General features: G+C 47.6%; 1 protein-coding gene across 5 annotated transcripts in view; it reads left to right on the forward strand.

Annotated features, from left to right (window-relative positions):
- Positions 1-8,936, forward strand: part of Pparg (peroxisome proliferator activated receptor gamma) — a 134,798-nt gene extending 125,862 nt beyond the window's left edge. For 4 of the 5 annotated variants that reach the window (XM_036181415.1, XM_036181416.1, XM_036181417.1 and 1 more), the window contains one exon: positions 8,487-8,936. In XM_036181415.1, coding sequence (XP_036037308.1) covers positions 8,487-8,734 — 248 coding nt within the window. In that variant the 3' untranslated portion in view covers positions 8,735-8,936. The remainder of the gene's footprint in view (positions 1-8,486) is intronic. The other variant, XM_036181419.1, reaches the window with a different exon arrangement.
- The last annotated feature ends 15,982 nt before the right edge of the window (positions 8,937-24,918 follow it).

Genomic DNA, 24,918 nt, shown 5'->3' on the forward strand with positions numbered 1-24,918 from the left:
GAAGGTTCTTTTAAGGGCTAGAGAGATGGCTCAGAAGTTAAGAGCACTGACTGCTCTTCCAGAGGTCCTGAGTTCAATTCCCAGCAACCACATGGTGGCTCACAACCATCTGTAATGAGATCTGGTGACCTCTTCTGTATACATAATAAATAAATCTAAAAAAAAAAAAAAGAAGAAGAAAGAAAGAAAGTTCTTTTAAAAAAGAAAGGAAGGGAGGAAGGGAAGGAGAGAGGAAAGGGAGAGGGAGGAGAGGGAGGGAGAGAGAAGAAAAGAGGAAGGAAGGTTGGAAGAAAGGAAGAAGATGGGGAGGGTGCAGAGGTGGGGAATTTGAAGTTGACAAAGCTACTGTTGTCATGAGTCTGTCAAAAAGGTGCTCTTAGTCTCCCTGTTCTCAACCCTTCCTCCCAGAGCAAGGCGTGTCCTGCTGGAGGGGGACTCAGAAGAGGACATTCTCCTATTTCCTTCTACTAAACCTTCTCTCTCTACCCAGTACCCCGACCCCAGCCAGCCATCAATCCTGATGGAATTATCTGAAACAGAAAGAACAGAACTGTAGTGGCAAACCACAGTAGACTGCCTCTTGGTCTGAAAAAAAGGGAGAGGAGCCGAGCACATGGATGAACCTGTGGTGACTAGTACAGCAGAGCTAGAAGAATCACAAGGACTTCCCAAGGCCAAGAGAGAATTCATAAGACCTATTTCCATCCTCAAAGACCTTGAAATAGAACCAAAGCCAGGCTCTATTCCCTGAGGGACCCTGTCTAGAGGGACAGATTAGCTTTGACCAAGCGTAGAGAAAGTGTCACTGGCCTTGTCCCTAATATATTCATGTTCAGGAGCTGGCTCTGTGGAGACAGGGACTGAGGAGTGTTGATGGGCAGGTACCAGAAAATATTGACTAGGCTTGATTTCATTGTGATTATCCCTCCATCATCCTGCTAAATCATGTTGTTATCCAACATAGAGAGAGCACTGATTAATGTGAAATCATTACTTGAACAGGGAAGTATAAGAATGTCTCAGTGCATCAGAGGGAGGGTCCACCAACATGTGCCGCAGCAGGCAGATGATATCTATCTGTGAAGCATTTGCAAGGCTTCTATTTTACTGCATCCTGGCTTTTCTGATAGAAGCAGTAAACCACCCCATGCCTCTCATTAATTTAGGTTAACTCTGCTAACATGCCTAATAAATCCTCAGCAAGGTACAGTCCCGGATTGGGAAGAAGAAAACATCTGTAACAGGGAAGGTGAGGGAAAGCTAAAAAAGAAGGGAGTAATTAAGGAAAGAAGAGCAGGAAAGAGAGAACCCAGGAAACAAAGGGCCTGGCAGAAGTGAGAGACAAGCAAGGGAGTAACAGCTGAGGGAAAGTTCCAAAGCCTGCTGTGTGCCCTGAGAACACTGTGACTTAGTTTACCATTCCAGCTCTGCTTGAAACCATTATTTACTTTCCTGATGAGCTGAGGGAGAGCTCAGGTGGTAGATAGAGTAGCTGCCTTCTATGCATGAAGACATGGAATTCCATTTCAAGAGCCCCGGTGGGTTTTGTTCATTTTGTTTATTGGCCTACTGTGAGGCTGGAGAGATGGCTCAGTGGTTAAGAGCACTTGCTGTTGTTCTTTCAAAGGACCAGGGTTGGTTTCCCAGCACCCACATCAGGTGGCTCACAATGCACAACTACCTATATCTCCAGTCCCAGGAGATCTAACATCCTCTTCTGGCCTCCTCAAACACCCACGCATACATGGCAGATACTTACCATGCACACATACACATAAATAACATAACTATATTTAAAAGCCAGATATGGTGACCTGTACTTGTAATCCCATTACTGGGAAAGCAGGGCAGATGATCCCTGGAACTCTACATGGCAAACCCAGTAAGAGTCCTTGTTTCAAAACCAAAGAAAAAAGTTGACAGCCCCTGTATAATGATGCCTGAGATTTTCTCTGACCTCCATGTGCACATGTGCATACACTCACACACATATGAACAAAACTATTTTTGCAGTGCTATGGATTGAATTCAAGTGTTCTAGGCAAGCACTCCAATACATCCCTAGCTCCTTATTTATTTATTATACAGGTTCTTGGTGTGTTGCCCAGGCTGGCCTCAAATTTCTGAGCTTAAGCAATTCTCTTTCCTCAGCCTCTGAGTATCTTGACTACAGGTGTGTTCTGCCGAGCCAGCTTCCTTTTTTTAAAACAGGAAGACTGAAGTATGAAGAGGTTCATAAATCCGCCAAAGTCAAAGCCTCTCAGTAAACTACTGCTCACTGAGGGCTACACATTCAAACACCAAGAGCCCTGAAACTGATCCATCCCAGGTCAAGTACATGAGACACATATATGTTGTGTTTAATCTCCCAAGTTCATTTTAATATGTCACCCAAACTGAGGATCCCTGTACTAGATCTAGCTCCCTTGTACAATATGTCTTCCTACAGAGAGGACAGTGGGAAGAAATGGCCACAGACCATGTGATAGCTTACTTTGCTCTATTGATAGTCTATCTAATGTTCACTATGACTCTGAAGTATAGACCAGAAAAGCACCCTAGAATCTTTAGTATCATTTCTACAAGGAATACATATCTGGACTACTGTGGCTGTTTTACTCTATGCCTATTGTGGAACTGTCTTGCCTACGTGTTTTCAACTATGAGAGTGAGAATTTTCCCAAGCCCCAGACATGTCTGTATTGGAAATTATTTTCTTATACTCCCAAATTTCCATTCTTACCAAGAGCACCTCAAAACCTTCCATTTCCCAGCTGTTGATGCACCACCCCACCCTTACTGACCTGACCCCACCCTGTAGCAAAGGTTCGAACAAACACAGAGTAAGAACTTCTAGCATTCTTACCCCTGTAACTCAGCAAGGCCTTCAACATAAACCATCCCCAGAAAGATCTGCTAAGTTGTCCAAAAGCACACAGAAACTTAAGTGGAAGGGAGATAACACTCAAGTTTTCAGGTTCCAGGTCCAGGTCCCTTTAGAACCCATCCTGGAGCTTATGGTATAATCCAGTAAAGGAAATGTTAGAGCGAGTGGGAAATGAAGTTAAATTGCAGAGTGCTAAGTCTCGGATAGCCTTTTCTCCTCCTCAGTATTCACCTCACACTTGAACTAAAGTCGTTTATGGTTATGGGCCAATGTATAGCTGCTCCACAAACTGAGATCTCCCCTTAAAGGACCTAAGTACAGTCTACTTCAAACCAACCCAGGAAAACCAACAACAAGGTGGGAAAGGCTCAAACAGCATCTCCCAGAGACCAAACAGGTCTGGTCTATGTTCTCCTGCCCATCCTTCAAGAAACCTGATGTGTATACAGCCTGCTGCTGTGGGGCCTAACTGAGCCTCCTGAGAAAACCTGTGCAAGGGGAATGCAGCTCAGGTGTGTGTGTGGGGGGGGTGAGTTTTATCAGGACCAAACACTGAGTCCGATTCAGATAAGCCCTATACTCAAGGCAGAATCAGATCTGGATAAGATAGAAGCTTTGTACATTTGCCCAAATTAGTTACTCTCTAATCAATCCCAGGACTGTGTGAATGAAGACTGGAAAGGTTCTTTCCCAACTCTCTGCAGCCCAGGGAGTAAGGATGTAATAATTGACTCCAGCCTCCTGGAGTGTGTGAGTCAACAGGGCTTCCCCAAAGGGCCTTCTGGGTAGCCCTAGCCAACAGAGAGCCCTTGACCCTGAGCCTACTCTAGACCCGCCTCTCACCTCAGCAAGGTGCAAGGACCTCAGATAGCCCTTCAGGAAACATCGTAGCAGTCCTGGAATAGACAGAAGGGAGAGGATGGGATTACTCTGTGGGCTAGTCTATGGTACAGTCTCAACTTAGTGAGGGTCTAAGGGAATGTGGGGAGGAAGGTGGAAAGAGAAACACAGGGAAGAGAGCAGAGGAGGTCCCAAAGGCCATGAAGAGCAGAAGCAGAGGAACAATTGATATTCCTTTTGCCCTTGACCTAAGACCAAAAGAGGCTAGCTTTTGTTTTGGTTTTGGTTTTAAATAAGCCAGTTCTAAGTTTAATATGTGAGCTTATGAATACACTTTTCCAATTCAATTTTTATTTCCCTAGTTGAATTATGTGAATTGTGTACTAGAGGGAATTATAGATAAGAATTTATCTTAGAACTTTTGAATTGGGATTTAGAGATCATTGATAGAGTGTACAGAGGAGGGAACTGAGCCCAACAAATTTAATCAGTCGGACCCAAGGTCATGGAGCTGATGAAAGACAAAACAGGAGAATGTGGCCCTTTCTACTCTGTGGCCTCCTTCCCCAAACTGTATGTTCCCTTGACAGAGGCTTGTGCAGGGGACAGCCAGGCTGATCTAGTAGATGATCTAACTTGTCACTGGAGAAAATATATTTAATCTGTGGCCACAGCATCTTAGCCCTTCAGCCAAACATCATCCATCACATCATAAAGAGTAACTTGCCAAAGAAGAGTTGGAAAATCCAAACCAGATCCTTCCCCACTCCTGGAACGGCCGGTCACATTTCACTCCCCGAGCCAGGTTCCAGTCCATCCTTTGCACGCTAGGGTCTTATTGTTTGTTAGAGACCCTGTGTTCATTCATCTGATCTCTTTAGCAGCTTTGTCCTCACTGGTACTGCTCAAAAAGGAGGAGGAAGGAGAGAGGGCCTGAGAGCAGAGGCTCCAGAGCAGGCCACATGGGCCCAGGGTACCCCACTCAGCTGTGCACATTCACATAGCCTCGGGCTTTCAAAACCCCAGATATTGTTGGGGGGTCAGCAGTCATTACCCCAGAGACCCAATTCAGAGTTCAGCTTTTCTTGAAGCCTCAGTGGTTTCTTAACTTTTGAAATGTTTATTTATTTCTTTTTAGTGGATGTGAACATCCACGCACACACATGAAAGCCACGAAACACATGTGGAGGTCAGGGGACAGCTCTGTGGAGTCCATCCTCCTTCTTCACATGGTTCTAGGGATCAAATTCAGGTCACCAGGGCCACACAACAACAAGAGCTCTACCTGCAGAGCCGCCTCGATGGCCCAAGTGATTTATTTTACTGTGGTGTCACAGCTGAGAAGCCACACTTTCAGGGGTGGACTCTCTAGGCCAGGAATAAACCATGTGTTCCATCCTCAGAGTCTGGGACTTTTCACTGTTGTTATTTTTCCCATTGTCCCCCATTTAATGCTGGGATTTCAAAGGAAACTGTACTTAGTTCAATTGATGGGATATGTTAGAGAAGAAAAAAAGTCAAACCAAAGACATTTCCTCCTGTAATGAAAAAGAAATAAAATTGAGAGAACGTTCTCAAAGTCCCACCCTGAGACCACATTGTTGTCCTGAGCCTTGTGTCCGTGGATTAAAGGTTATGAGAGTTTGTTAGATATGGCAAAACAAAGCACCATTCATGGCAGACGTCTTTACCGTGTGGTGATTCTGCCTTCAGGGTTGGTCACCAACTAGAATTATACTCTTCTATCTGGGACTTTTGGCCAGAACAACCACTTGCTTATTAACTCAGCCAGCTGAGGGATTACTGGGCATCCATCCATGGTGGCTCAGGGACATCAGGACACCGCTACTTCCTGGGCGCAACAGGAAAGAGAATGCAGTGCTGACAACACAAGGGAAGGACTTAAGTGTATGGTGTTTGGATCAGATGTGCGCAATCCTGGGAAAACATAGCCGTTCAGTAAGCCTGCCTCAAATGTAGAGATCTGAGTGGTCATAAGGTGCTCTAGGGCCCAGAGCAAAAAGATGAGGACAAGAGAAAAGGGATGAGGTGACGGGATTCCATCATACTGGTGCTCCATAAAGCAGCTGCATCCACTGTGAAGTGAAGAGGCTTCAAGCAGAAGGCACTGAGTCTCTGTAGAGAGTCTGATGGTCTGGATGTTTGAGGAATTTGGAATAGTGTGATTGGAGCAGAAGGATAACTGAGGCTGAGGCATAGGGACAGCAGCCGATGAGAAGGATCTAAAGATGTGAGTAAACTTATGGTGAAGGAAGAAGAGCTGCAGTATTTAACAGAGAGAGCAGCCTGCAGGGCTAACCTGTAAAATCAATAGAAGATGCCGGGGTGTGTCCTAAATGTTGTAGAAGAAGCCTACTTCAGTAGGTCTTAAGGAGAAAACTCTTATAGTCTAACAAATGCAGTAAACTTAGAATACAGGAACCAAAACCAAAACCCTTTATTCAGAAATTTTACAGCAGCAGGTGTAGTAGAGCACACCTTTGATCCCAGCACTCAAGAAGCAGAGGCAAGCAAATCTCTTGTGTGTTCAAGACCTTCATAGTTTACATAGTGAGTTCCAGGCTAGCCAGAACCACATAAAGAGACCCCGTCTCTAAAAGAGAAGAGAGGGGGGAGAAAATTTAAAACACACTTCTGTGTAGTTCTTGGATTACACAATGAAGGCAGCGTTCTAAGACAGGCTGTTTGAAAAGAACAATGAGAGCCTGTTCCCGAAGCCTGTGGGATGAAACCCCAGTGACACTGGGAGGAAAGTTTAGAGTCTTAACGAGTTCACTAGAAACCGAGAAATCCCGTAAGTAAAAGAGTACAGCATTCAAATCAAGAATCAGGAAAGGAGAAAAAAAGAAAAGGCACAAATTTATTTTTAAAAAGGAATTAAACATTGAAACAAATATATGATTTAGAGTTGATTAATAAAACTAAAGGTTATATTTTAATGAAAAAATAAGGAGGACTGTATAAATGGCTCCATGGTTGTGAGCACCAGCTGCTCTTACAGAGGACCCACATTCAGTTCCCAGCACCAACCAGTGGTTCACAACCATTGGAATCTGATGCCTTCTTCTGACATTCAGAGACAGCAGGCATGCATGTGGTGTGCATACATAATGCAGACAAAACACACAGATATCTTTAAAATGTTTAAACAAAAAATAGGTAAGTCTTTTACAAGTAAGATTTTTTTTTTAATGAGAAAACACACAAAGAGAGTTCAGCTAAGGAGCATAAAAACAGTAGATTCCATTAGTTCATAAAACAAAGTAAACAGGACAGGAAGTAGCTGGGAAGAAGGACTTAGCAGGAGTGGAATGGGACCGTGAAGGGTAATGGGGGAGAATATGGTCAAAGTACATTCTATACACATGTGGAATGTCACGACCAAACCACTCACTATTGTGCATATTAATCTAGTCTACAAGAAACTTCAACGGTATATAATAAAATAGGTTCCAGATTATAAAAGAATATTATGTACAACTCCATTCAAAAAACATTTACTAGTTTTACTTTATACATTGTAGAAAGCCAGTTAGTGAAGTATTTGTCACGAGGGCCAGAGGGCTCTTCAAACAAATTCCAAGAAACCACAAAGGAGCAGGTCAAATCTGAAGGAAAACAGAATTCTACTCCTAAGGCTGGTTCACAGTTATGACCTGAACAATGGATGGCTCAGATGATAAAACTCCAGCCATATCGCCCACAGTTATTACTTACAAAGCCCCAAATAAGATCCTAATAGGTGAGTGCAAGGACATAAGGAAGTCTATTAATGTAATCCATTACACTAGGTGAAGATAAAATCATATCTCTTCAGATAGCATATCTCTTCAGATATAAAAAATTTAAAAGCCTTCAATAAAATTTAACCAACATTCCTGACTAAAACAAATTGAAAACTTTAAAATTCTTGGAAAATCAAAAGTAAAACATATTCACCATAATCTACAGCAAATGTCACACTTGTGGCAAAGCATTAGCAGCATTTGCTTTTGTGTTAGGTAAGGCCAACACGAGGGTGTCCTACCAAGTACTGCACTCCTGTAGGCACAGACTGGGAGGCTGAGCCAGGGGGCTGAGAGAGCCCAGGAGTTTGGGGCCTGCCTAGGTAATCCCGGAAGACCTCCCCTCAAAACAAAATGGAAAGATAGAAAGGAAACAAAGAAAAAGAAATGTTAAGAATTGATGAAAAACACCTGCAATCTCATCCCTCAGAAGAAATGTCAGCTACACTGTAGGGAGGAGAGTCCCTCTAAAGCGAAGCAGTGTCTTATCTTACTGTCTAATCTTGCTGGAAATGTGATGTACGATGCTACATAAAAAACAGCAAGGCTTACACTTGAAAGCTTTTCTGAGGTTGTTATGAGAATGTGGGTAGACGCTATAGAAAGTTCCATCCAGGAGGATCAAAGGTGGAAATGTGATTTCTGAGACCAAAAACTTGTTGGCAGGAGAGGCGTTGGGTTGAGAACAGAATGCTCCTGATGGTGTCACATCACACCTGAATGCATAGCGCTTTAGCCTTGATTCCATCCTCTGGTCTTGCCCGTGAGCTGCAGAGCTTCATCCTCACCATCTTAAGAACTAAGGCAGAGATGGGGTGGGCGGTGGGGCTTGGCTCTGTAGTAGAGCATATGCCCAATAGCTTGAAGAGGGAGTAGCCTGAAGCTGCCCAGGCCTTAGAGCCAGCCCAGAGAATGTTTGACGGAGCCTCCTTTCGTCTTTCCATTTCTCCCAGACCGCCCCGGCTTGCTGAACGTGAAGCCCATTGAGGACATCCAAGATAACCTGCTTCAGGCCCTGGAGCTCCAGCTCAAGCTGAACCACCCGGAGTCCTCACAGCTGTTCGCCAAGGTGCTCCAGAAGATGACAGACCTCAGGCAGATCGTCACAGAGCATGTGCAGCTCTTGCATGTGATCAAGAAGACGGAGACGGACATGAGCCTTCACCCCCTGCTCCAGGAGATCTACAAGGATCTATATTAGCAGAGAAGTCCCACTCGCTGACCTTTTCCTTCTTTAAATTGCACTAATATTTTGAGGGAAAAAATTTGACACCTAAGAAATTTACTGTGAAAAAGCATTTTAAAAACAAAGGTTTTAGAACAAGATCTATTTTATGCATATTGTTTATAAAGATACATTTACAATTTACTTTTAATATTAAAAATTACCACATTATGAAATTGTTTATAGTATTTAACGATTGAACGTATGTCTCCCATTCCACTGGGGGCAGATTTCTCCATTTTATTTCTTTCCTCCTTTCTTCCTTGGTCACTTTTGATGTATGTGTGCTCACATTTGTGTTTATGTGTGTGCATGTGCATGGAGGCCCAGAGACAGCGTCAGGGGCCATTCTCAGGAGCATCATCTACATACTTTGAAAGAGGATCTTTCATTGGCCTGAAGCCAACAAATAAGACTAGACTAGCTGGTCATTGAGACCTGAGGAGCCTCCTGCTTCCACCTCCCCAGCACTACCCCATCTAGCATTTTTATGTGGATTGGGAGGAGGGGTGTTGAACTCAGGTCCTCATCACCAGCAAACTGTTTAACATGTTGCCATCCCTCCTTTGCCCTGGAGTCTGGTTCCAGGTAACAAACCCCATGGGTGTTCACGATTTTATAAGACCGCATGTTTGCATATAAACTATGCACACTCTCCCCTGTCATTTAAGCCATCTCTATATACTTACAATACCTACTATAGTGGAAATGTTGTACGCTGTAATGCAGTGGTGTTTGGAAAATAATTATGAGATGGGAAGAGTCACAAAATTCAATCATTCACAAAAATGCCCCCCAAATATTTGGCCTATGGATGTAAAACACACAGATATGTAAGTCTGACTACACTGTCTACTAATGGGACACCAATGTGTCATCTTAACACTGTTAGAAGCTTCAGAGAACACAAATGTTTTAAGAGTTAGCACTATGGGTCTGGAGGTGTATCTCTGACAGCAGAGTGCTTACCTAGCAAACAGATAGCTCTGGGTTTGATCCTTACCACTGGGAGGGAAAATCACATTGGAAGAAACCTGTAATTCTAGCACTCAGGAAATGGAGATAGTAGGATCAGGAGTTCAAGGTTATCTTTCAACATGGCCTATATATCAAGTTCAAGGCCAGCCTAAGATACATAAGACCCTGTCTTAAAAATCAAAGGGAGGGAATGGCTGGAGAGATGAGTCAGTGGTTAAGAGTACTGGCTGCCCCATTCACTTCCCAGCACCCACATCAGGTCATTCACAACCACCTATAACTCCCAGCTCCAGGCTGTCTGAAGCTTTCTTTGGGCATCTACACATACATGGCATATACATACCCATAAATAAAATAGTTTTTAATTTTTAAGAAATGAAGGGGCAGATGCCTCAGCAAGTAAAAATGCTAGTCATGTAAGCCTGACCACCTGATTTCCAGCCATGGAGCACATATAAAAAGTCATTGGTAGCATGCATCTTTAATCCCAACCCTGCTGGAGTGAGATGGGGCCAGAGACAAGAGAATGTCCTGGAAGCTCTCAAGCCAGTTAGCTGGAATATTCACAGAAGTAAAAACAAGAAAATCCCTGCTTCAAAAGGGGACAAGTCAAGAATCAGCTCACAAAAGTTGTCTTCTGACCTCTACACACAAATAAAAAGTAGATAAATATTTTTAAGTCTTTAAAGAGTTGAAGTCTGCCAAAATGAGCCTACCATTGAACTGAGAGGAAAAACATGACCCTTTCTTAAAACATTATAATGCAGGTAATTAATTATGTGCCAGATGAATGGTCAGGGCACTTAGTCATGTGCTAGGGAATGGTTGGTCTGCAGGAAAGTGAAGATTCATGAAGTTTGAAAACTCAGGGTGGAACCTGTGGACTTGGGGGCAGGCCTCAAGGACAGTGTTGAATTGAGAATCTGCACAAAAGACAACAAAAGACATTGCATGAAAGCAAAAGAGCGAGAACTACAGGGCAGAAGAGGGGAGGCCTTGCTGAAACCTGGCCCTAGTCATAGTCAGCAGGGATGCTGTGACTCTTCTTATGAGCCTCCCGATGGCCATTGCCCAGAGATCCCTTACTCTACCGAACTCAAGGGCTCATGAGCCATCATGTTTACAACAATTGCCAGCAAGCAGACTATAGATTGTTCCCTACCGTAGAGGCTTCTGGGTTGGTTAAAGCCATCAGATTCACGTTGACTCTTTAAGCATGCCCTGTGACTGAATGACCACAAGGCCTCTACTCTCCAGGATGACTGTTCCCATGCCCTAACTTATCCCTTCATTTACCTTAACATATGGCGTTTCTACCCAGGAGGCTCCAACTTTATAGAGTTGGGGGCTGTCAAGCCAAAACATCAAGTAAGATCTTTCCATCCTCTTCTTGGAAAGAAGTGCATCTCCAAAGAGTGAGATTATGAAAATGAATCTTGACTCCAGCTCTAAAATTATACAATCCCTAAGCCCCTCAGAAAGACAGCCTCAGAGTCGAAACCTTTAAAATGACAGATAGAGCTAAGCCGCATTGGAAGCAGAGCCAAGGCAGGGTCTGAGTGACATCCAAACATGTGGAAGGGAGGTGACAAATTCACTCAGCCATATGGCGGTTTCTTTCTGCCTTGATGAAGCGTATCCGGGGATTTTGAAACATCCAGATGACTGGCGGGTGTCTTCACAATGTTGGCACCACATTGGGAGTTTATCGGGGAGATGGTAAGAGAAAATGTGCAAGCTACAGGCAAGGTGGGGCTCTCAGAGGGACCTGGGAGGAGATCCCTTGTTTACAAGGTTCTCAAACAAAAAGCCTTTCAGCTCTCTGCATGATCTCGGTTCCCACCAGTGCTCCACAGTCCAGCCAAGCCCTTTCCACATTTTCAAGCTCTGTTGCCAATGGAGTGGGGAGAGGGATGCTCTCAACTCTTTGGCACTGATGCTTAGCGTTAAATAGCTTTTAAATCCTGGCAGCTTTCAAATTCCCATCTCTTGGATTTTTCCCTGTGGCTTGGATGATCATTTGCTAAATATTTTACAACACATTATATTCATCTCTAAAGCTCCTGCTCCCCCCACCACCACCCCCCAGCATGATTCACAAGTTAATCAACACATGCATCATTGGTTATTCATAGCACTTTCTCTAGGCACAAACATGCTTAGGGATGCCTGTTAATAAAAATAGGAAGAAAAGTAACTATGGTCAAGAGTCAAGCCCTTGTCTCTCACCTCCTCTGACCATGGCCCAGCATCCTCTGACACTGTTCTGCGGTGAGTGGGACACCGGGATAGCAGGCTCCTCAGCCTTTTGTCCAGCCATGGGAATCCTGAGCTGACCTGCGTTTCCAGGCTGTTGCTGTTGTTCTGTTTCTTTGGCTTCTGTGTTTAAATCCAAGTGAGGAGCAAGGAAGCAAGAAAGTGTGTGTGTGTGTGTGTGTGTGTGTGTAGGGATGTGGCTCAGAGGTAGAGCATGTGCTTAGCCTGTGTGGGGTCCCCTATTCTATCCAATGTGTCCCTGTATGGCAATGTTAGCTGGTGTCACAGCTGTGGATCTGAAGTCAGAAACCAGAGGGATGGCTACAAAAGAAGGCAGCAGCCACTTCAGTCCAGTGACTTTTCTCAGCCACCAAGGAGCAAGTTCTTGCCATGAGTGGGCTCTGTCTTGTGTGATGTCTACTACAACTGAGATGCTGAAGAAAGGAAGCACGATGACAGAGGCTGGGTACCTGTGGCAGGGACAGGGGGATGCCAGAATAAGGACTGGGATGGGGCTCTTTATTGCCAATCCTGAGGGCAAGAATCATAGTTCATTTCCACCATGACATCACAGTGCTATCATGAGGTCAGAGCTGAAGAATCTGACCTTCACTAGATAGACACTTCCCCTGTTTTCCTCTTTTCTCACTCCATCTTGGTTCTTAGCTTGGCTCCTGGGTATCTCTGTGTGTGTCATTATCCTATTATCTGCAAGTTCCCATCCCTCATCCATGACTGCACACTTGTACAGAGAAAGAGGGGGGGGAGTAAATATAAAGTTTTTTAAAGTATATTAAGAAGCAACTTCCTAGTGGGGAGGCTGGCACAGGAAAATTGCTTGAACCTAGAAATTCGAAGGCAGCCTGGACAACAAAGCAAGACTATGCATCAAAAACAAATAAACGTGGACTGGGAGATGATTTAGTGAGTAAACAGCTTGTTGTGCCATCATGAAGACCTGAGTTCAGATCCCCAGTGTCTGAGTAGAAGCTGTATGCTGGAAAGCACGGACAGGAGAACCACTTATCCCAAGGACATAGTAGGCAGCCAGCCTAGCAAGCTCCATCTGGACTTCAGACATGCACACACATGCTTCAACCCACATACACACATAAACAAATAAAGCCAGGCATCGTGGCACAGCTGTAGTCCCTGCACTTGAGAATAGGATAATAGGCAGGATAATTAGGAATTCAAAGCTAGTCCCAGCTATTTAGGGAGTTCAAGGACAATCTATGCTACTTGAGACCCTGCCTCAAAAATATATAAATAAATAAGTAAACAAGCACACGAAATAACAGGATCTCAGAGTTTAAAGATGGTCAGCCATTATCTAGTCCCATCCATAGTTCATACTTGGTAAAGTCTATCCGGGAATGAAGGTGAGGAAACAGGCCCTGCCCTCAAGAGGTCACAGTCTGTGGATGAGTAGATAGAACCCAGAAGTGACAGCTGCCTAGAGATGCAGATTCATAGCAAGTATGGTGGATATAAGAGTGTCCCAGCTCTCCAAGAGGGTCAGGGTGGAAAGTCAGAGGGGCCAAGCCTGGGTCAGACTGGGATGCAAATCCACCCCATGGTAAGGAGATCTCTTGGACTGTTTGGAGACCATGGGAATCCAGAGGACGTTGCCAAGCAGCAGAGGGAGATGATCAAATTTGAAGTTTGGAAAGCAGGCTTCCCGAAAGTCAACTCTGCCCAAAGTATACATTCCCTCTCCAAAGCTCCCCAGGATGACCCAGCCCTGGATGGCTACCTGGAGGGATGGACCCCTTGGGGACATTCAGCCCATAGGCCTGGCCCTGCCCCTCGGTTCCCACATATCATGCTTATTCATGCACCCTGAGATTCTGACTCACTTTAACCCTCTAATAAAGTGACAGTCTTCTGACCCACACAATAGCGTTCCCTCTCTAACTCACCATCCCCTCCCATTCCCAGGAGCCAAGGCCTCACATACCCCCAACCTACAAAGGCCTTCTGCTGCTCACCTAGCTCACGAACATCTCAAGGTCATTTCGATTCCTGTCTCACACCTACTTCAACGTCTGTTTTGCAGAAGGATCCTTTGGCTGAGAATTAGGGCTATGGTCACATTTCAGTGGACAGACACTTGCCTAGCGTGCACAAGGCCCTGGGTTCAGTCTCCAATCCCACAACAAAGTAGTTACATAGGACCTGAAGTCCTAGGTGTCAGCCGAGATGCACATATTCCAAGTGTTTGTTACACCCACACTCTTTCCAAATGCCAGTACTACCACCAAAGGGGCTGGCAGCTTAAGGAGAAGATCCCCAAATGAGTAGAAACCTAAGCACCCCTGAAGGACAATGGAAAGAAGGGGAAAGATGGATCAAGCTTCCTGGGCACAGGTAAGCTCAGAGATTGTTACACAAGGCTAGTGAGAGCCTGGCAGGAAATAAGTCCAAATAACAGCCTCCTGGTGCAGACTTCAGAGTTATACTGACTGGGCTTAAAATTCCAGCTCTACCATGCTCCGGTCTAATGTCCAGGGGAATATGGCCAGTGTCTTAATCTCTTTAGGCCTAAATTGCCCTCAGATGTAAAATGAGGTAATAACTCCATCTCCAGGGTTATTGTGAAGATTAGATGTGATACTGACTGTAAAGCAATTCTCCGAGTTTCTTGGCACATCTCAGTCAGTCTTGCTTACAGGCAGTGTTATTGCTGCCATTTTTTTTTTAACCTTTCTAGAGCTTTATTGGGAGAGAGAGGGAGAGAAACAGAGAGACCATGCGGAGGGAAGAGAACAGAAGGAGAGAGTGAGGCAAAGAGAGGATTGCTGCCATTTCTAACATGCCCTTCAAGAGCTGGGGTGCTGTTCAGAGACGGAGCCTTTGCCTAGTGTGCAGGAGGCCTTGGATTCATCCCCAGCACCACAGACTGCCATTAACTTAATTTAATTTAAAAAACAATACAACCAAGAGCTAGAGAGATGGCTCAGCAGTTAAGAGCACATGCTGCTCTTGCGAAGGACCTGAGTTTGGTTCCCAGCTCTCACGTGTGGTGGCTCACAACCACATGTAACTGTAGCTTCAAATGATCTGATGCCCTCTTCTGGCCTCCGCAGGCACTGCAGTCACATACACATACAACCAGAGAGAGAGAGAGAGAGAGAGAGAGAGAGAGAGAGAGAGAGAGAGAGAGAGAGAATAAGAGAAAGTATTTTTAAAATACCTGTATAAGTTAACACCCTGGGTCCATGGAGGAGGTTTTTCTATCTTAATGTCCTTGAGTCCAGAATATGCCACAAGATAAAAACGAGAATTTTGTTTTGTTTGTTTGTTTGTTTGTTTGTTTTTCAAGACAGGGTTTCTCTTTGCAGGCTGGTCCTGGAACTCACTCCATAGACCAGGCTGGCCTTGAACCTCCTGTCTCTGCTTCCCAAGTTCTGGGAGTAAAAGCATGCACCACCATTGCCTGGATGACAGCCTGCATTTTTAAGAGTAGGGTGAAAATATATTCAAAAGAGTTTGTCCCCAACCCACAAGTATTAGGAGGGGGGACATATTTCAAAGACAACTGTTCTGTGTTCTGATTTAGAACAAATGCAAAGGATGAGGCTAAGGGACCATTTTCCCCAAAAGTAGCAGGGCTTTTCTCTGGCAACTTCTGCTCCTAATTTTAGATAAATATTACATAGTTTAAATTTCCAAAGGGGTTATAATGAATAAGAAAATTGCTAATTTGAGTCTGTAGGGAGTGGGTTGGGATATTTCCATCCCTCTTGAGTTTTGTAAATATGTTCCAGGGCAAATGTTCCCAGGAGAATGTCATTTCTGGGATCTGTTTAGAGCCCAGCACTGGTCTCAGGGACAGCACAAGTAGCCCCTGCAAGAGTTGGAAAGTGGACCCCTAGGCCCATTTTCCACTCACCTCAAAGCATGGAGTACGGGTGAGAGGCTCCAAGGTCACACCAGCAGGCTTGCCACTTTAAGCATGAAGCTGTGGGCAAGTCCTCTCCGAGACCTGGGATCTGGCCTGGAGAAGTCCCTGAACATCCATTCATCATGAGTCAAGGATGGCCTCTCTGTCCACCTATCTATACTACTGGTACCTAGCTTGCATATTTCCTGGAAGATCAAAGGAACCAGGCCCAAAACTTTATCACCACTGATTGCAAATAAGAGAGTTAGACTCCCAGTGAGTCCAGGGAGCTAGCCTAAAGGTTCACAAAAGGTGGAAGGCCACACCATTCCGGTTATCTTTCTTAGTAGTGTTACTTGGGAAAGTGAAAGAGCATAAGCTTAGGGAGGCAGGAACCAATTACATTTGAATGCTGGCACAGCCTGATCCCTGCTGCAGCTACCAGGCATGGTGATTCCTCTCTGGGCCTCAGTTTCTCCATCTGCACAGTTAGAAAGCTGTTCTGTCTTCCTTCCAGCCCTAACAACCCAAGACCTCAGGCCTCCTGGGGAGGCAGGCCAGAGGACAGAACTCTGGCTGCCCATCAGAGGTCCACGTTCTTTGCTGCCTGAGCGCGTGTTCTCAGCTCAGAGCGACCCAGGCCTGGGCCAGGCCACAGCCAGTGCTCATTAAGGGGCTGGGGCTGCTCCAGCCTGAGCTGGCTCCCTCCAAGGGCAGGGGCGGGGACACCGGATGGATGGTTGGTTCCCACCCGAAGCCAAGCAGCCGAGAGAAGGGCGTTGTGCTGACTCAGTTGCTGGCAGCTCGGCCTGGGGTCCCTGGCCACCCTGCTTGCCAGATGGGTCAGCGCCAGAAAGGCCTCGGAGGAGCCCGTGTTATGCCTCGGAGGAGCCCATGTTATCGACGACGCTGCCGTTGCTGCCACAGTGGTGGGCAACATGCCTTGGAAAAGCTGCACCGTGGCCAGGCCTCCCAGGGCTCCTGGGGCGGGACAGCTGCTGATGAAGGGGGACTTTTTTAGGAGCTGCCTCCTACCGGCCAGATGCTAGCCAAGGCTGTCTCCTTGCTCTGTTCCCTGATGAGGGTGACTTCTCTCAAACACCATGCTCACGCTTCGCTCATAAACTGCCTTTCCACCTCCTGAGTCCTGGCTCAAGCTTAGTAAGGCTGTGAATAGGTCAGGGCCCGGCCAAGAGCAAAAGGCAAGGGTACCGAAGGCAGAGGAGCCTCTAACGCAGAGGCCACATGCCAAGTGTGGGCAGTGCCAGAGGAGCCAGCGGAAGAGGGTGGTCAAGGCGAGCTGGGAGATGAGGGAGACGGTATCAGCCCCGACGCTAAAGGACAAGGGGTTACAAGGCCCTCAGACCTCCAGGAAGCTACAGCCTTGCAGAAGCTCCTGGGAAGAGACTGCAGCCTGAGGGAGGACCCAGAAAACTCCAGGAAGGAAACAGCTCATAGGAAACAGTCTGCTGAGGCCACAGCCCCGGGGAGACAAGTAGGAATGAATTTGCCAGTCGCACTAGGCCAAGAACCAAAGCACAGGCGCGGGGTGCCGCCCCGACAACCACAGACGCTGTGCATGGATGTGTAAGACAGCGTAGTATTTGCATAGGACCCTCAAACGCCCTTCTGTAAATGTGAAACCATGTCTGCATTAGAACACTCAGCCTAGCAGAAGTGCCACATAAACAGGTGTCCCACCAGTTTAGGAGACAATGACCCAAGTCTGCACATGCTCAGGACAGACACAACTCTTCCCTAATAGTGTACACAAAATTAAGTCCACTTAGGTGGAGGCTGAGGATACCAAGAGCTGACTTTTTTTTTTTTTAAGTTTTAAAATCATGCTTAAAATATCACTTGAAAGCCTAATTGCCTCACTTGACTCTACCTACCCCAGGGATTTCAAAAATAAAAACTCTCCCCAAGATGGGGTGCTCCCTTTCTCTTACGGCTTTATAAACCCATGAGACAGGGCTGTGTACCCCAGTTTAAGAGGCATAAGCCCTATTGACCTTTAAGAAAAGACTTGACTTGCTCCTCTAGCCATGCAGAGTCGCCATTAAAGAGTCTGAGCTTGGGGAGAGGCAAAGGAAGGGGAGGTGGCCTGAGGTCAGCAGAGGAAAGAAGAGAAAAAGATAGAGCCCAGTGTCAGTAAATGCTCACTGGCCTTGCCTGTCCCCAGCTCTCCTCAGCCTCTAGGGACACATAGATAAGGCTGGTGTGACTCAGGCCACCAAGGAACTCACTTTCATGGAGATAAACACAGAAGCTGGCAGCCACAGAACAGCCTGGCAAGCAGAGGAAGCCAGAGGGCTGGAGGCAGGGCGGGTGCAGCTGGATAACCTTGGGCAAGACTTCTGGAACCTTCTTGTGATTCTTCCTCCATAGCTCAGGGAGTGCGTAGCTACCCCTGGAGGTCCCAGTGAGGTGGGAAGAGAGGGAAGCAGGCCAGCACTGCCCACTCCACTCCCTCCTCAAGTGCTAGTGTTGGGGACAAATTGCAATTGAAGCATCTTCCAGCTGGTGTCTCTGATATCGTAAGAATTTCCCAGGCAGTCTGAGCGGTGGGCTTTCCATTGCTGTGGAAGTGGGGAAGAGAGTCAACTTGGATGCAGAGGGAAGCTTCACAGAGGAGGTCAGGTTTGAGACAGAGTAGGGGGGACTTAGGAACAACCTGGGCAAACAAGAAAGAAAGAAATGCTAGGTGAGGGCTCGTGTGCAAAGGTGCATGGCGTGTGGGAAAGAGAAGTCTTTCTGTTTGACTGAAGTCTAGGGTAGTTGGAGGAGAAGCTGAAAAGCAGACTAGAACCAATCGGGGTAAGAGAGCAGCCAACTAGACAAACGATTGGACTTTGTCCTAGGGAGAGTGGGAAGCCATGGAAGAGTTTTAGCCGGTGTGTTAGCTCTCCTGAGAAGTCACATGTATAAAGAGAAAGGTTTATTCTGGCTCACACCTGGGGTGGAGGACTGTCAGATCCATGATTGGTTAGTCACATTTCTTTGGGCTGTGAAGAGGCTGAACACAGTGATGGTTCCATCCCAAACCAGAAAACAAAGAAAGGAATAAGCCGGAGCCCTACAACCCCCTCAGGGAATACCCCAGATGGCATAAGACCTCCAAGGCCCTGCTTCTCAAAGGTCCCATTTCCTCCTCACAGCATCACCCTGCAGACCAGGCCTTCAACACAGATGGGCCTTTGGAGAACACCCAAGAACCAAACTTCCAGGTAGCAGGGAAGATGAGTGTGAAGGGGTGACCACCAAGGGGCTGTGACTGGTGTGCAGACAGGTGGTAGCAGTGGAGAGGAGAGGAAGGGATTGGCCACAGGGACAGAGCTAACAGACAGATGTGGAAACAGCCTTGGGGGAGCACAGAAGAGGAAGCTCAAGTTTTGACTCGATGACACAGGCTGAGAAGGGACACACTCTTTCTCTGGGGAGTTGCTTCCTTCCTAAGTACCTGCAGGGCCCCAGGCCGGGTGTCTGCATGGCTGTGGGATGCATGGGGAGCTGCATATTCAGGGTGCAATGAACTGGAAAATACGGGATAGTCATGGAAGAAAGTGATTAACAGCCACAGTGATGGGCAGTGGAGGGGCCTTCTTGACTCTCCAAGCCCCATTTCCCCACTGAAGTGGACAGGCAGCTTGACACATTTATTTTGTTCTCATTTTCTTTTTATCCCTGAAGAGAGTCTCCAAATATTTATTGGGTACCATTTATGTGGTGGTAGTGCTGCTGCTGCTATGAAGAAGCCATCTCCCACCAGCTGCCAGCTCCTAAGTCTTCTCTAGGCAAAGATGCATGCCTTCCCATTTCCACAGCCAGGTAGTACTGTTTGCATTCCAAAGCTTCCTTCAAAGGCTAGTTAGTAATGAAGCTAAGATTCGAAGTTAAGTCTTCTAAGATCAGTGGCAAGGACAACCCTTCAAATTTGTAGAGCCAAAGACCCCCAGGACTGGAGTGTTGGAGGTCTCCAGGGATGATGGTTCTCATGCCAGATTCAAGCATTCCCACCCAGGGTCTCTACACAGACACACCCAGGGTCTCTACACAGACACACCCAGGGTCTCTACACAGGCACACCCAGGGTCTCTACACAGGCACACCCAGGGTCTCTACACAGGCACACTCAGGGTCTCTACACAGACACACCCAGGGTCTCTACACAGGCACACCCAGGGTCTCTACACAGGCACACCCAGGGTCTCTACACAGGCACACCCAGGGTCTCTACACAGGCACACCCAGGGTCTCTACACAGACACACCCAGGGTCTCTACACAGACACACCCAGGGTCTCTACACAGACACACCCACCACACCAGGACTGTGCCTTGTCCTGCCTCCTTCATAAAACCTTATTCTCTCTGGCCAGGGGAAGAAAACTTCCCAGGGTACCTATCTCACCTTCTGGAGAGAGTTTTATAACCACAAAGCTGGGCCCCAGACAGCTGGCAAGGCCCAGGGGCATAGTCCTTTCACTCTTAAGTCCCTTATCCCTATTGGTCCAAGTCTCGTTCCCAGCTCAGGAAACTCCCCCTGGGCACCTCCACCTTGGCCCAGGTCCAAACTTAGATTTACAGCGGCAGACACTGAGCAGCCCCGCCTGTCTCTACAACCTCCTCTAGCCCTTTTCTATCCGGAAACTCTGGGGCCTGTCTTCTCGTCCATGGGGTGGAGGTGAGGGCCTTGTCTCGGTCCTACAATGCCATGTAGGAGTCCCATGGGATGCTGGGAAAAGAAAGGGCCCAGAGAGCCTTAGAATTGCTGTAGCTCTGCTGTCTACACCAGCCTCAACCTTGCCAGAGTCAAGCCTCAGGGCAGCTACTTAAGGGTGGAAAATGACACTTGGCTTGTGGGCTGAGAGGCCACGTGTCCTCCCTTGGAGATACCAAGGTCCTGAGTTTATGAGCTCCATGAGAGGGCTGGTGCCATGACTAATCCCCATCACAGGCTTCCTGTGTTACCCTGCCTACCATGCAGGAAGTCAGTAGGCCTCAACCACCCCCCCTTAATCACGGCCACCTCCCCATGACCCGCCTCAATCACGTCTCTTTACAGTTGGGCAGAGCCGGCTGGGCCTCCTCAAACTTCCATATCTGCACCTCAAGATCACTGATAGGCCTAATGGCGTTTGCTTGCCTCCACGCCCTGGGCCCAGCATTCCGGGAGTCACGCAATCCCACAGGCCCAGGGAGGAGACTGTTCCCACAGCCTCAGGGCCTCGGGGCCTGGGGAGCCTCCCCACCACACACAGCATGTGAGGTGAGCTTGCTTTAGGGCCACCTGCCCAGGGAGCCTCAGCCGGGACTGACTTCCCTTGCCCTGCCCAGTCCTGCCCACCTCCACCCAACCCTTCTATCCCCATCCTGTGTCTCTCTCTCTCATGTGTGTGTGTGTGTGTGTGTGTGTGTGTGTGTGTGTGTAAATACAGAAATATAGATATTTCTCCATCTTGCCTTCTCTTCCCTCCCCCTCCCCTCCCCTAACCTCTCCCCTCCCTCCTTTCCCTTCTCATGTGGACCCCCCTCCCAGGGGTCTATAGAGTCCTAATTTATCCTCCCAGAGAGAAAAGTGTGCTCACATGGCCACCACTCTATTTAATGTCTTCTCCACTAATTCATCCCTTTCTTCTGACTCACTGAGCTTCCCTGGGCCGGGCCCTACTGCTGAATGGCGGTAACATAAAGACTAGTGACGCAGATCCTGTGCAGTGTGGTGGAGCTGTGGCTGGAACGGGCACTCCAGAGTAAGGGGGCCATGGAGAGGCTGCCACAACTACACCCCTCACCTTCCACCTGGCTCCCAGCCTGCCAGCCCCAATCCCTCTGCCTGAGACCCTTCTCAAGCCATATGACAGACTGGGTTCGCCAGGGTCCCCAGAAACCTTCACTCCAATCAGAAGTAGATGGGATAGACAGCTCCGTTCCTGCTTCTCTATGTCCACTCACCCCACCCCAAGCTTCATTAGTTGCACCCACATCTCTGTGGGGGAACCCACATCAAAATATCAGGTTAGCATTCGTGGTGGTCAACGTGAGGGCAGTGCATACACCCAAAAACATGGTGAGCATAGGCAGAGCACCTACTGTATACCAGATCCTGGTTACTGGGACACTTGGGTAAACATGTTGGGAACATGGGTGAAGATAGAACTCATGGGATTCTGTGGGAAGCAAAGAGAATCCCTAACCCAGTCTGAAGCTCAGCCAGGTCTTGGAGGGCCCTCTGAAGTCACTCTGGGGGAGACAGTACAGAAGAAACGCTTCTTTAGTAGGTAGAAGGAAGAGGAACGCAAGGGCAGTGATGCAGAAGCAGTCACGCCGGGTCCCAGAAGTGCTGGGGGTGCGGGGGCACCCAGGACTCTCATGACATCACAGTGCGAAATGAAGCAGAGTTTAGATGCTGAATGTCCTCTCGGACACTGGCATGTTTGCACTTTCTAAAGGGAAGTGTGAGTAGAGGGAAGTGTGGGCTCCAGGAAGCTCACTGGGGAATGAGGACCTCAGACTCACAAGGAGCTTATGGTGCTGCAGAAGGTTCTTCTGCTTCTGTTTCCTGAAGCTTCGGGGGCTTGGCTGCAGGGGGTGGGGCAGTCTCCCGTGATGACTGCCAAGGCTTTGGAGGGAAGATTTGCTGGGGAGATGAGTACCACCACTCTCTCTCCCCCTGCATGGCACCTCCCTGCACCCAGCAGCCACTGGCCTTCTCTGGGAAACTCATGTGGGAGCTCCACTTCTGGGAGACTGGTACCTGCACAGGTCCCTCTTGTGAACCAGGAGAGCAGAGTCCATGAGTCTGTCCTGGGAGCCAGAAAAGCACCTCCTCAAGTGTTAGGGTAACACAGTTCCAGGAGCCAGCTGGGAAGCAACTCCTAGGTAAAGAGAGGTGCAGTCACACTTGGGAAGTTGTCCCACCTCCCCACAGCCAGCACCACTGATTTACACCTGGGCCCCAGGACAAACAGGGCCCCTGGACAGACAAGGCCCCCAGACAGACAGGGCTCCCGGACAGACAAGGGTTGCTTTAAGCCCCTGCTTCAGGCTCTTTCCATAAACTGATCCCTGAAGAATCCACTCGAGGTGCCTACTAACCACTGTGCCTGCCACCATGCTGTGCCTAACCCCATGCTGTGCCTGCCACCATGTGGTGTCTGCCCCCATGCTGTGCCTGCCACCATGCTGTGCCTGCCACCATGCTGTGCCTGCCACCATGCTGTCCCTGCCACCTTGCTGTCCCTGCCACCATGCTGTCCCTGCCACCATGCTGTGCCTGCCACCATGCTGTCCCTGCCACCATGCTGTGCCTACCACCATGCTGTCCTTGCCACCATGCTGTGCCTGCCACCATGCTGTGCCTGCCACCATGCTGTCCCTGCCCACTGCAGGTGGAACCCAGGGCCTCTCCTGATACTACTAATCCATACCCCAGAACCATGCCCCACTTTAAGAAGTAACTGAGAGGGTTGGGGATTTAGCTCAGTGGTAGAATGCTTGCCTAGCAAGCACAAGGCCCTGGGTTCGATCCTCAGCTAAATAAATAAATAAATAAATAAATAAATAAATAAATAAATAAATAAAAAAAATTTAAAAGAGAAGTAACTGAGGCACAGAATTACTGAGTTTTGTCCAAAGACATTAAAAAGACAGAGGCATGGGCCCTGCTGCCCCTCAGCTCAAGATGAAGCTTTGACATCACATGAAGTTCAACACCAGTATGGAAGTCTTAGGCCAGAAACTGCAGGGATTCCCAGATAGCACCTGTCAAACTTCAGCCTGATTGGCCAAGCCAAGGTCACTTAATACAACACATAAATAATCACTGTGTCTGAGGGTTGAGGAGCTCCTTTTGATGTCACACGTCCATCCTTGGAGAAAAACTAGGTGGAGCCTCGTATCATACCGTGGGGAGGAGGTCACGTGGAAGTGGCCTGGGAAGGAACACACTGCTAGTTAGCGTTACAGCTGCTTGAGCAACATGTCACTCTTCCCACACAGCGAGGGACCCTGGGAACAGAACTGGGTCAGGACCTGCCATAGAGCAGCAGCTACACTGGAGCTGGGCCACTGGGATCATTTACTGACTGGTAGAACCCAGGGCTTGAGAGTCCCAGAACATGAAAGGGAACTTCTATGGGAAAACGACATCTAGTCACGAGCCCAACTTTGGTCCGAAGAGGTAGTCAGCCCATGGGGACCATGTAGAAGGGTCTACAGAATAAGCCCCAGGTCCTTCTCTTTCACTTCCTGGGATCCTACGAGTCCCGTTGACTGAAGCCATCCAGAGCCAATAGGTGCGGGCGGCATTCATGAGAACTGCATAGTCCAGAGCAAGGCCTGCCCTGGGGCGTGGCAGGGTGGAGATACTTGAGTGTGGGCTGGAAAAGCCGTGAAAGGCGTCCCTCTTGTCTTATATCTCAGCAACTTTTGGAAACCGGGCTTTGGCCCATAAACTGGGAAACTTCTGGAAGCCGCATTCTCCATGTGAAGGGTTTCCTAAGGCCCACCCAGAAAGTTTTCAGAAGCTCTGAGCCAGAGCTTCATGCCATAAACCTTTCCCCACCCTCTCTGTAGGTCCTTTAGAAGGCAAAATAGGGAATAGGCTTGAACTTGTTGGCACAGGAAAGGACTTTCTGAACAGAACATGATATCACAGACACTAAGACCAACAATCAATAAATAGGACCTCATAAAGCTAGAAGGCTCCTATACAGCACATGATACTATCATTTGGGCAAATTAATGGTCTACAGAATGGGAAAAGATCTCTGCTGATCATACATCTGAGAGTGGTTAGTATCTAGAATATAAAAAGAACTCAAAAAGCTGAACATCAAGAAAACAAATAACCCAACTTAAAACGTGGGGTACAGAACTAAACTGAGTTCTCAAAAGATGAAATAAGTGGCGGAGGGGGGGGGAACAAAGAAATGGTCAATATCCTCAGGGAGAGGCAAATCAAAACTTCTCTGAGATGAGATTTCATCTTCACCCAGTCAGAGTGGCCAGGATCAATAAAACAGCAGCTGCTGTTG

The sequence above is a fragment of the Onychomys torridus genome, chromosome 3 (genome assembly GCF_903995425.1).
Source record: "Onychomys torridus chromosome 3, mOncTor1.1, whole genome shotgun sequence".
In the NCBI taxonomy this organism is placed as follows: Eukaryota; Metazoa; Chordata; class Mammalia; order Rodentia; family Cricetidae; genus Onychomys; species Onychomys torridus.